The sequence below is a fragment of the Lonchura striata genome, chromosome 22 (assembly GCF_050655825.1).
Source record: "Lonchura striata isolate lonStrDom1 chromosome 22, ASM5065582v1, whole genome shotgun sequence".
Lineage (NCBI taxonomy): Eukaryota > Metazoa > Chordata > Aves > Passeriformes > Estrildidae > Lonchura > Lonchura striata.
Window position 1 is genome coordinate 6,640,245 of NC_140724.1, and position 12,123 is coordinate 6,652,367.

The 12,123-nt window shown below is 56.5% G+C and overlaps 2 protein-coding genes and 1 long non-coding RNA gene across 4 annotated transcripts in view; 2 read left to right on the forward strand and 1 right to left on the reverse strand.

The window, feature by feature from the left end:
- Positions 1–3,675, forward strand: part of GFPT1 (glutamine--fructose-6-phosphate transaminase 1) — a 30,302-nt gene extending 26,627 nt beyond the window's left edge. For both annotated transcript variants that reach the window (XM_085559268.1, XM_085559269.1), the window contains one exon: positions 114–3,675. In XM_085559268.1, the coding sequence (XP_085415394.1) occupies positions 114–158 (45 nt within the window). In that variant the 3' untranslated portion in view covers positions 159–3,675. The remainder of the gene's footprint in view (positions 1–113) is intronic.
- A 735-nt stretch (positions 3,676–4,410) lies between these two features.
- LOC146765611 (uncharacterized) lies at positions 4,411–8,931 on the forward strand. The gene is made up of 2 exons (XR_014949863.1): positions 4,411–5,658; positions 5,693–8,931. It is a non-coding gene; the product is annotated as an uncharacterized LOC146765611 (long non-coding RNA).
- Positions 8,932–11,679: 2,748 nt separating this feature from the next.
- ANTXR1 (ANTXR cell adhesion molecule 1) overlaps positions 11,680–12,123 on the reverse strand; it is a 60,231-nt gene continuing 59,787 nt past the window's right edge. Inside the window, exon 18 of the mRNA XM_077789227.2 lies at positions 11,680–11,958. Coding sequence (XP_077645353.2) covers positions 11,695–11,958 — 264 coding nt within the window. The 3' untranslated portion in view covers positions 11,680–11,694. The remainder of the gene's footprint in view (positions 11,959–12,123) is intronic.

Consider the following 12,123-nt stretch of genomic DNA (forward strand, 5'->3'; position numbering starts at 1 on the left):
GATTGTTCTCAGTTGGAAGGCAGAACAGACGTTCCACAGGTTACAAAGTTATACACAAACAAACCAAGTGTGTAAATACTCACGAGCCTGTTCTTTCTCCTCCCTCTCTGCAGGTTGATTTTCCAAGAAATCTGGCCAAGTCCGTAACTGTAGAGTGACAGATCATCTGAATCATAGGGGCAAAGGGGAATTAAATGAAAGACTTTTTTTTGGTACCAAAATAACTCGATTTTAAAGCCCCCTAGGTAAATCTTATTTTGGTAAATCGTTGTTTGTGTATAAGATCACCATAATTCCATTACATTAGTGATTGTCCAATCGATTCCACGTGCTACAACCATAGCTCTGGGGTTTTTCTGATCAATAGACTTCCATGGAAGATGCTAAATGGTTTTCCTTGAAGATTGCTGAGTCTTTAGCTAAGACTTTAGGTTACTCTGAGCTGCTGGCACTGTCTGTTCCAGTCACTGTGGGGAAGCTCTGGAGGATTCTCAGTGCCCTGTGGTGCTCTCAGGTGCAGCAGAACACGCAGCTGGAACAGGAATTTTACCAGTGAAGGAAACTGCAGGCAAACCTCTGGGGTGAATTCCTGCCCTGGCTGCAGGAGGGAACCCAGCTGAGCTGCCCCAACTCTGCTCCTGGGCACCTGGCGAGGCTGCCAGGGAGGTGATGCTGCTCCAGAAGGGTTTTATCCGTGCCACACCCAGAGCAAGTGACAATCCCCCAGCCACGGTGGCCACGGGACCCCAGCAGGGCCAGTGGGAGCCAGGCTGGCAGGGCTGAGGGCAGGGAGGTGCCAGGGCTGGCTCTGAGCTGCTGCTGCTGCTGCCTGGGGCTGTTCAAACAAGGGGAGCTTTTCCTGTGCTGAGGATTTCCTCTGGAGCACAGCTGGGTGTGACACAGCTGAGTGTGACACACCTGGGTATGGCACACCTGAGTGTGACACACCTGAGGGACCCAGCTCTGTAACCCTGGGTGTGACACACCTGGATAACCCAGCTCTGTGACACACCTGAAGGGGATAAAAAGGCTCCATAAACACGCCAGAAATAACCTTGGAAAATTACCTTGGTAATAAAGAAATTACCTTGGTAATGTTCCTGTAACCAGCTTGAAGAGAATCAAAAATGGTGCAGAAAATAACACCTTCAGGAGTCAAAACCTGATTTTTTCAGAGCCATCAAAGGGCAGTTATTACCTATTTCCTCATGTGGAAAGGTGAATTTCCTCCCATCTCGCTGGGATTTGAATTAGCTTTACACAGGCACTGTAAAACCATGCCACAAGGTGTAAAATGGTGCTGGTGAATATTCCAGGTGATTTGCTGCCCCTGCAAATTGGCTTTAGCAAATGCAGTGCTTGGGGAGGGTGCCCAGTGCCCTGCCAGCCCCAGCTCCCCTGGCACGGGTGTTCCCAAAGCCTCTGGCACTTCTGCTCCGTGGGAACCTCTCACCTCAGCTCGAGGCTGGGCCCCACCATGGGAATGAAATTCTGCGTGCCTGGAAAAGCTTCTCAAAGCCAGTGTTCATTGCCCTGTCACTCTGTTCCTTCTGGACACGTCGTGCTGCCAGTGTCTAAGAGCAAAGCAGCAAATGCTGCATTTTAGTGCAGTAACTGCTGCATTTTAGTGCAGTAACTGCTGCATTTTAGTGCAGTAAATGCTGCATTTTAGTGCAGTAACTGCTGCATTTTAGTGCAGTAACTGCTGCATTTTAGTGTAGTAACTGCTGCCTTTTAGTGCAGTAAATGCAGTGTGTGAGGCACTGCCCTGGCACAGCTGTGCCTAGCCATCACCTTTAGCTCTCCCTGCTTGACTGGAGGAGGAGAATTGAGGACAAAGCAAGGCATGTGCAATGCTCACAGGTGGGAGACAGTTCCTCCTCCTCCTCCTCCTCCTCCTCAAGAACCCCTGCAGGGCTTTGCAGGCTGGGCTCCCCTGGCCCAGGGATGTGCATTGCCCCATCCTCTGCTCTCAGAGCGGATCTCTCGTGGAACAGCCCCACGGGGGAACCATTTCAGGCCCCTTTTCTCCCCAGCACTGCTCAGAGCAGGGGGCACACGCCCCTGGGGACGAGTTCAGTGTGTGAGCACGGGCTGTTCCTCCTCGCTGACAGCTGTGTGCAAAGAGGACCAAAGAGCCGAGTTCGGCGAGCCCGGCGTGAGCTGAGCTCTGGCTTCATGCTGAGCCACACAAATCCCTGTTCCCTGCAGCACTGATGGGTCAGGGCACAGGCAGTGCCCCCTCCTCCTGCCTGGGGCTCAAACTGATGCCAAAAGCGAGGGCTCGCAGGGAGGCTGGTGGTGCTGCAGGCTCAGCCTCCAGGGATGCTCTGGAGCTCACCTGTGTGAAGAATTCCCTGCTGAGCATGGCAGGGAGCCTGTTGGCATCTCCTTCTTGTTGTTGTTGCCATGCAGTGTGAAGTGGGAGTGTACAAAGGACTCTTTCTAGCTTTCCTTACCTCATTCTGTCCCCGTGTTGCATTTCGATGAACAGATGATGTTTCTCTTTTCCTTAGAAAACTTTTAGGATGTCTCGTGGTATTTATTAACAGCCAGTCAGTCTTCTGCTCTCCCAACTGAATGTTTTGCTTACTGAGCCAGTGAAATTCTCTCCTTCCTCACTGAGGTGTTGAAAAATTCCGTAGCCCTGTCTCTAAGATTGAGCCACAGGTAAATACAAACCAAGGCCTTTGCCAGCTGGCCTAGCAGCTCCTGCTGCTGCCCACTGTGCTCACAGGTTATTTTGGTGTGAGTGGCTCTGTTCCTCACCTGCAGAGGCTCCGAGGGAAGCCCTGAGGTCTTTAATTCCCAAAGAGCAGAGAGCTCCCAGCTCTGCCCAGCAGCTCTCACACAGATTCCACACACGTGCAGGTTAAGCTGCAGATGGAATTTGCTGCAGCCAGAAAGGTTTTGTTTCCCCTGGCTCTGCTGCAGAAGGGCTGTGGGGCAGTTCTGTCCCAGCTGTGTCACAGTCAGCACTCTGTGCAGAGCCCAGGGCATCTCCTTGGGGACACCCTGCTCCCCAAAGCTGAGAGCCCCACCACCAGCCAGAGCCTTTCCCAGCCCGGTGGGACGAGCAGAGCCCTGAGCCCAGCCCAGCCCAGCCCCCGAGGCCTGGCTGAGCTGCAGGTGAAGCCTCTGGAGGCACCAACCAAGCCCTGAGCAGAGCAGAACTGGGCCTGTCCCCTCCCTGGCCGTCCCCAGGAGTCCTTGGTGTTGCATGGAGGGAGGGACTGAAGTTAAGTAGCTTAATTAGCAGCTCAGTGTTTAGCTGTGGCCAATTTTAGATCCTACCTGAAGGTACCAAACTTGCCTCAAAGCATGGAGTCCCTCCTCCTCAGCAGAACAGGAAGAAGAAGAAACAGAAGTATTTGGGTTGGGGGAAAAAAAAAAAAAAAAAAAAAAGAAGGAAAGAAAACTTATTTGCCTTCAATTCAGTTTCTGTAAATAGACATTTGAGTGGCAAACCCACATTTCCTCCCCTGTAGCTGCTGTGTGCTGTACATATCCAGCTGGCTTGGGCTGTGGGGACCAGACTGTACCGTGTTTGTCGTGTGCTGTGTGCAGGAGATGTCTCCTTCTGTCTGTAGCATTTCTCATCTGGGTTTTGTCTCTTTGCTTACTTTTTTTGTATCTCGCCCTTTGAATAAAATCAAGTGCCCTACGTTAACCAAACGGAATTACTGGTCTTTAGTTAAATCCATTAAGAACAGAGGCAACCCCTGGGTGCACAGAGCAGAAAACCTCAGGGTTTAACTCGCCCCTCTCCTGCCCAGCGAGGCTGTTCTAGGCCAGAGATTCAGCATTTCATTCCTCATATCCCCCCTGCCCTAAAAGAAAAATCCTAACTGGGATTTTTTCCACTCTAGAAGAAATCCTGTGAGATCCCCCCAAGGCAGAACTGCTTCTGTACCTTAATTTTTACTGAATTATTATTTACTGAATTATTATTATCACTGAGGCAGCTGCAGTCAGCACAGCCCAGCCCAGCCCTGGCCCCTGCTCAGTGAGTGTCACCCTCATTCCAGAAATGCTGGAAGCTTCTGGAAGCTCCTGGGTGCCTTTTTCAGGGAATCCCGCAGTGAGAGAAGGCTGGAATTCCCACCCCTGGAATCCCACACCTGGAATCCCACCCCTGGAGTCCCAGCCCTTCCCATGGGTTCATTTCCTCAGGGTGACAGAAGCCTGGAAATGCACCCCTGGAATTCCAGCCCTGGAGTCCCACCCTTAGAATCCCAGCCCTGGAATTCCATCCCTGGAGTCCCACCCTTAGAATCCCAGCCCTGGAATCCCAGCCCTGGAATCCCAGCCCTGGAATCCCACCCCTGGAATCCCACCCCTGGAAATGCACCCCTGGAATCCCACCTCTGGAATCCCACCCGTGGAATTCCACTCCTGGAAATGCACTCCTGGAATCCCACCTCTGGAATCCCACCCGTGGAATTCCACTCCTGGAAATGCACCCCTGGAATCCCACCTCTGGAATCCCACCCGTGGAATTCCACTCCTGGAAATGCACCCCTGGAATCCCACCCCTGGAATCCCACCTCTGGAATCCCAGCCCTGGAATCCCACCCCTGGAATCCCACCTCTGGAATCCCACCCCTGGAATCCCACCTCTGGAATCCCACCCCTGGAATCCCAGCCCTGGAATCCCAGCCCTGGAATCCCAGCCCTGGAATCCCGTTCCCTTGGGTTGCTTTCCCGGGAGCAGCAGCAGCCCCGGCCGTGTCCCCCCGGAGCTGTTTTTAGGCTGCGTGTCCCTTTTGCAGGTGGATCGCATCGCTGCCTCCCGAGACTGAGCCCGGCCCTGCCCGGAGCGGCTGCGGCGCCCGCGGCCTCCAGGACAGAGGAGCCAGGGGTGAGCGGGGAGCAGGACCCTGCCCGTGGCACCGGGGTGGCACCAGCCGGGGGTGGCACCATCCCAAGGGTAACACCAGCCCCAGGGCAGGGGTGACATTGGCACTGCGGTGATGCCACCTCAAGAGTGGCATTATCCTAAGGGTGGCACTATCCCAGGGGTGACACTGGCCCAGGGGTGGCACCATCCCAAGGGTAACACCAGTCCCAGGGTGACACCAGCCCAGGGGTGACATTGGCACTGAGGTGGTGCCACCTCAAGGGTGGCACTATCTTAAGGGTGGCACTATCCCAGGGGTGACACTGGCCCAGGGGTGACATTGGCACTGAGGTGGTCCCACCCCAAGGGTGGCACTATCTTAAGGGTGGCACTATCCCAGGGGTGACACTGGCCCAGGGGTGGCACCATGCCAAGGGTAACACCAGTCCCAGGGTGACACCAGCCCAGGGGTGACATTGGCACTGAGGTGGTCCCACCCCAAGGGTGGCACTGTCTTAAGGGTGGCACTATCCCAGGGGTGACACTGGCCCAGGGGTGACATTGGCACTGAGGTGGTGCCACCCCAAGGGTGGCACTATCCTAAGGGTGACAGCACACAGGGGTGACCCCACCCCAGGAGTGGCACTGTCCCCAGGGTGACACCAGCCCAGGGGTGACATTGGCACTGGGGTGACGCCACCCCAGGGTGACACCAGCACCCCTGGCTCAGCCCAGGCCTCCCCAAGCCCCTTAACTGTGAGTGTTGAGCCCTGAACAGAGCCCAGAGCCACCCCTGGGGAGGTGACAGCCCTGGGGAGGTGACACCCATGCGGAGGTGACACCCATGGGGAGGTGACACCCATGGAAAGGTGACACCCATGGAAAGGTGACACCCAGAGGTCCCTCTGCTCGCTGCTCGTGTTTGCACTGGAGTTCTCGTCCTGTCTGTAGGTTTGAAACAATAAAAGTCTGCAGAGGTGATCCTGGTTTTCTGGGCATTTTCAGGGGGTTCTGCTCTGGGAATGCCACTTTGTCTCGGCTGGGGTGACTCCCTTCCCCTCCCTGCTTCCTCACCAGGGCTGGCTGGGCAGTCCTGCACTGCTCTGGTGGCAGGGGCAGGGAGGGGAGGGCATTCCCAGCCCTTTCTTCCTTGCATCCTTTTATTTCAGGTATTTAGGGGGGCTCACACGTGCCCACGCCTGAAATAAAAGCTGGGAATCAACCCCAGCCTCTGCAATGGACAGAAATGTTCATTCTGGCACTGCAGGGGCCAAAAATCTCATTTTCCCCCAGGATTTTTCCCAGCTTTTCCTTCCAAGAGCTCCAGGTTTGTCCCCCCAGGTGACAGCCATGGCCAGCTGGGCTCTTCCATGGGAATATTCCATTCCAAGCTGGGCTATTCCATGGGAATATTTCATTCCAAGCTGGGCTATTCCATGGGAATGCTGCTGCTCGCTCCTCACATCATCTCACAGGCTGGAGGAATGCAGACATTCCCGAGGCTTCTCCTTTCCCAGAGCCTTTCCATGGAGTGAGGAAAAGCTGGGGAAAAGATCCCAGCAGCCCTGGTGAGCCCAGCCTGGGCACGGGGGCAGCACCCGGCACCTCTGGGGCCTCTCAGCCCGCAGGAGAGGCCAGGGAGGGATTGGAGTGGGCATGGGGGTGGAATTCCTGATAAACATTTCCCCATTTCCCCTCTGCACCTTCCCAAGATGTTTTCCCTTCCCACATTACCAGGAAGGACTCTCCAAAACATTTAGCTATGAAAAAATACTTAAATCATCTAAAAAGTTCTGGCAATGTGCTACAGACTCTCAGGCACTGCCTGCATCCAGGATGATTTATTTTACAGCTCATATTATTTTTTTTTTACAAGTGATTTTATAGCTCTTTCTGAAATGAAAAGATGCATTACCCAGAGAGAGGATGCTTTGTCTGGGTCTCCCTGGCACTTCCAGCAGCCCCACACAAACCCTTATCTCTGACTCAGATTTGAGGCTTTCTCTGCCAAATTTAGGCAGAAAAAAAGCAATTTCTTTCCCTGCCAGAAGCTTGGTTATTCCTGGTGGTGCCTGAGCCAGATTGTGTGCAATCCATTCTGGGAGGAATGGGCACTTCAGGCTCTGTCACACCCCAAAAAATCAGCTTTTGTGTCAGGAGTGCTGTGGGCTTTGGGAGGAAAACCACCAAGTGTGAGTTCCCCAGCACAGGGAAAAAACGGTGAAAATTTGTGCAAAGCAGTTTGTGCCCAGGATTTGCTGCAGCTCAGCAAGGAACGGCTCAGAGCCCCCGGGAGATTTGTGTAGCTCTTTAATTAATAATAACATCAAGGCCAGCAATCCAAAGTAATGACTGATCGAACAAAGGACACATGCAACACACGGAGGGGGTGAAACGGCGCTGGCAGCTCAAACCCAGCCCAGAGCTGGGCCCCCCCTGCCCAAACCTGCCCAAATGTCACCCAAAAGTGGCCAGAGCCCCCCGAGGCAGCCGAGCCCCTCCCCAAAATCAGCAGTGACAGAGGAGCCCCCACAGCAGGGAGCAGAGAGGGGATCCAGGCGGGCACAAGAGGGCAAGAAAACAAAATCAAATCCAATCCAATCCACAAAAGCAGAAGCTGAGCTGGCGTCAGGGGTGCCAGGCCCTGCCAGAGCTGCAGGGAAGGGCAGAAAAGGCTTTGCCCAGCTGCTTTGGGGTGACCATTTCAGCCAGGGCTGGCCAAGGCCAGGGGCACAGGGTGCAGAGGTGCTCCAGCTGTTCGACCTCATTTACATGGCATTAATTGCTGGGGGAGCTGGCAGGACCAAGGTTCCGCTCCCAGCCTTCCACGAAACCCCTAAATTGATCCTTCGGGCCCAGCACAAAGGGAGTGTGGCTTTCAGAGGCACCCGAGGGACTTTTGGGAGCTGTTTCTGCAGCCAGGTTTAGGCTGGGCCTAAATCAGAGCCCAGAACGGGTTGGGAGGACCCAAAATCCTCCCAGTGCCACCCCTGCCAGGGCAGGGACGCTTTTCCCTGTCCCAGCTGCTCCAGCCGGCCTGGGGACACTTCCAGGGCTGCAGGAGCAGCCCCAGCTGCTCTGGGAACCCATGGGAGAATTCCTTCTGAAATTCCGGCCAGGTCACCCCCAGACTCTGGGGGTGCTCTGATTTTTGGGGGATGGTCAGGAAGGGTCCCCAAGCCCCTCCTGTGCTGGGTTGTGGGGTTTTTTCAGCCAGATCCATGTGCAAAATCCCTTTGGATGGGCTGTGGAGCCTGGAGCTGCAGCGCCCCAATTAATGCCGTGTAAAACAGGTGCTCGTCACGACAGAAATATTTGTACATTTACATTAAAAAAAAAAAAAAGCAATACAACCATAAAGAAAAAAAAAAAAATACAACAAGCACAGCTTGATACGGTAACATGCCATGAAATGTCATTGGCTTTATAATAATTTACTACAACTTGAAAAATGTTCTTTTATCCACAAGGGATAGGAAATGCTTCCATCTAACATATGGTAAGCATGCAGCAACAATATGTACAACAAAAAAATTTGGAGCTTGTTTTTTATTCCTAAACTGGACGATTCCAAAGGGAGCATTTGAAAATTCTGATTTTTTTTTTCTAGCCTGACCTAGGCTTTATTTTGTTTCTCTAAATCTGCAGGGTCTGGGGTTTTTCCCTTAGTTTGGGGAGAAGGAGAATTTCTATGTAGATCTGCAAAAACAGCTTTTACATTTTCCCCAGCAGTAGGTTTATTGGTTAATTAACCAATTAACCAACTTATTGGCTAACGGACACCTAAAAAAAATGAAATTCCCAGTGCTGCCTTGTGGAAAATCAGTTTCCTCCCCGAACATTTCTGAGGTGCTGAGGATCTGTTGGGATCTTGTGTTACACTGCCCCAGATTTCACACCGACCACGGTGGACACAAGTCAACCAAATCCAACCAAATCCAACCAAATCCAACCAAACCCAACCAAACCCAACCAAATCCAACCAAATCCAACCAAATCCAACCAGACCCAACCAAAGCAAACCAAATCACACCAAATCACACCAAATCAAACTAAACAAACCAATCAAACCAAACCAAACCAAACCAAACCGACCAAACCAAAGCCAGGAGCTCTTTGCCTGCCCGGATCCCGTCCATCCCTGCTCCCCCCATCCCAACTCGAGTGGGGGGCTCGAGCTCCCCCTTCCCCCAGTGTCCCCCCGTGGCTGGGACTGGTGCAGCTGGGATGGGGCAGCAGCACAGGGCGGTGCAGGGGGCTGGGGCTGCTCCGTGCTGCCTGCAGCCAGAACAGGGGGCTGGGGGGCTCAGGGGGGCTTGGCCTGGGGGGCTCAGCCTGGCCTGGGGGGCTCAGCCTGGCCTGGGGGGCTCAGCCTCCCCTGGGGGGCTCTGGGGGGCTCAGCCTGGGGGGCTCAGGGGGGCTCAGCCTGGCCTGGGGGGCTCTGGGGGGCTCGGCCTGGCCTGGGGGGCTCAGGGGGGCTCAGCCTGGCCTGGGGGGCTCAGGGGGGCTCAGCCTGGCCTGGGGGGCTCAGGGGGGCTCAGCCTGGCCTGGGGGCTCAGCCTGGGGGGCTCAGGGGGGCTCAGCCTGGCCTGGGGGCTCAGCCTGGGGGGCTCAGGGGGGCTCAGCCTGGCCTGGGGGGCTCTGGGGGTCCTGCTGTCCTTGCCCAGAGGGGTCAGGCCAGGTCTGCACTGAGTCTCTTTCCTCCATTCCCTTTCCTCCTTGAGAGATTTTTCCTTTTCCCCCCTTGTTTTGCCAGAAAAGCCAGAGCTGGTATTTCCAACAGCATTTCCTCAGGCTGGTACAGAGCAGCGGGATGAGAACCCTCTGCTGCTGGCAGAGCTGCAGCCCTGAGGCGCTTTTCTCTCCTCTGGGACCCCCAGAGGGTTTTGTGAGATCTGGGGGGGCTCTGGGGGCCGAGGGTCTCCCCTGGCTCTGGCCTGGAGCAGCTCCCAGGGGGCTGCAGGACCCAGGAGATGCTGGGGGTCCCCTGGAGGTGGGCAGGAAGCAGCAGAAATGCAGCAGAAATGCAGCAGAAATGCAGCCGGTGCATTTCTGGGCAGACTGATCCTGTCTGGCCTGTCCCAGTGGGGTTTGCCTCAGCCAGTGCTGCTAACAGCAGTGATGCTGTTAATTACTGTTAATTAATCATCACTCGGTGCTGCTGAGAGCTGACAAGAGTGAGTAAGCACACTGGCTCTTCTTCACTCAGAGCTGGGGAGGCAGCTGCTACTTGTTTAGGAAAACAAAACAAAACAAAACAAAAAAGCCCCCCAAAAACCCCCCAAAACCCCGAAAACCAAAACAAATAACAACAACAAAAAAACCAAATCCCCAAAAAACAAAACAAAACAAAACAAAACAAAAACAACCAGAAAAACCCCATCCCCACCCACCTCCAAAAAAAAAAAAAATCAATGTGGAAACATTTTTAAGGCGAACAAATTGAATTTACAGAAAAACAGGGAGGCATCAGTGGTACCTTTCCACAGTGACCCGGAGCCCGAGCAGAGCGGGTTTGGGACCCCAGAGCGGGTTTGGGACCCCCAGAATGGGTTTGGGAACCCCAGAGCAGATTGGGGACCCCCAGAGCAGGTTTGGGAACCCCAGAGGGGATTTGGGACCCCACAGGGGATTTGGGATCCCAGAGTGGGTTTGGAACCCCCAGAGCAGATTGGGGACCCCCAGAGCGGGTTTGGGACCCCCAGAGGGGATTTGGGACCCCAGAGCAGGTTTGGGACCCCCAGAGCAGATTGGGGACCCCCAGAGCAGGTTTGGGACCCCCAAAGCAGGTTTGGGAACCCCAGAGGGGATTTGGGACCCCACAGGGGATTTGGGACCCCCAGAGCGGGTTTGGGACCCCAGAGCAGGTTTGGGACCCCAGAGCAGGTTTGGGACCCCAGAGCGGGTTTGGGACCCCAGAGGGGATTTGGGAACCCCAGGCACCAAAGCCTGGTGGCACTCGGAGCCTGGCCCTGGAGCTGGGGCCAGCTCAGGCTCGGGCTGAGGCTGCCCGGGGCCACTGCAGAGCCCCCGGGGCTCCTGGGGCGGGCTCTGTGCCCGGCTGGCACCGCGGGGCTGCCCGTGCCCAGGGATGCCCAACCCCGCACGCTGATCTCCTGGAGGCTCTGGTTCCACCCGCCTGCACTGCCCCGAAGCAACACCCCCCGTGCAGCAACACAGGAGTGCCAGGTGTGCCAGGTGTGCCAGGTGTGCCAGGAGTGCCAGAAATTCCAGGTGTTTCCAGGAGTGCCAGGCATGTCAGGAATGCCAGACCTGCCAGGTGTCCAGGTGTGCCAGGTGTCCAGGTGTGCCAGGTGTTTCCAGGGGTGCCAGGCCTTCCAGGTGTGCCAGGCCTGCCAGGTGTTCCAGGTGTGCCAGGTGTGCACACCTGGCTGGGGTTCTGCACTGCTGCCAGTCCTGTGCAGCCCTGCCCGGGGCTCTCCCTGGCACGGAGCTCGTGGGTCACCCGTGCCCTTCCTCCCGTGCTGGCACGGGGCACCCAGGGGTGGCACGGGGCACCCAGGGGTGGCACAACCCCCATGCCAGGGGGCAGCTGGAGCTCTCCTTGGCCGCTCTGGCTCCCGAGCCGCCGGCACTGATGCTGCTGGCACAGGGCACCCCAGGGTGGCACAGGGCACCCCAGGGTGGCACAGCCCCGTGCCAGGAGCTCTCCTTGGCCGCTCTGGCTCCCAAGCCGCCGGCACTGATGCTCGAGGGGCGAGGAGAGGGGAGGGCGCTGGGGAAGGGCAGGGGGTGCCCGCAGCTGGCAGCCAGGGCAGGGCTGGGGTCCCCCGGCCGGGGGTCCCGTGCTGCTGAGAGAGCCCCGGGACAGCCCTGGGGGAGGGGGGGACCCCTCAGGCCGTGGGGCGGGGGGGGGGCCGGGACGGGGGGGGCGCCCGGCTGGGGGGGGGCGCCTGGGGCGGGGGGGGCAGCGGGGGCAGCGTGGAGGAGGGGGAGGGGGCGTGGGGGGAGCTGGGGGGCGGGGGGGTGTAGATGGGGGCGGGGGCCGGGGGGGTGTAGATGGGCGCTGGGGGGGGGGCAGAGGGGTAGGAGTTGTTCAGGGGGTATTTGGGGGGGGTCTCCGTGTTCTTCACCCGCGTGAAGTTGATGCAGCGGCCCTGGAACAGAGCAGGAGGAGGAGAGGAGTTAGTGGGAGAGGCATCCTCACCTCCATGGCACGGGATGGACCTCAGAGACCTCCCTGTCCCACCCTGTCCCAGCCCTGTCCCACCCCTGTCCCAGCCCTGTCCCACCCCTGTCCCCCACCACAGCACAGGATGGAC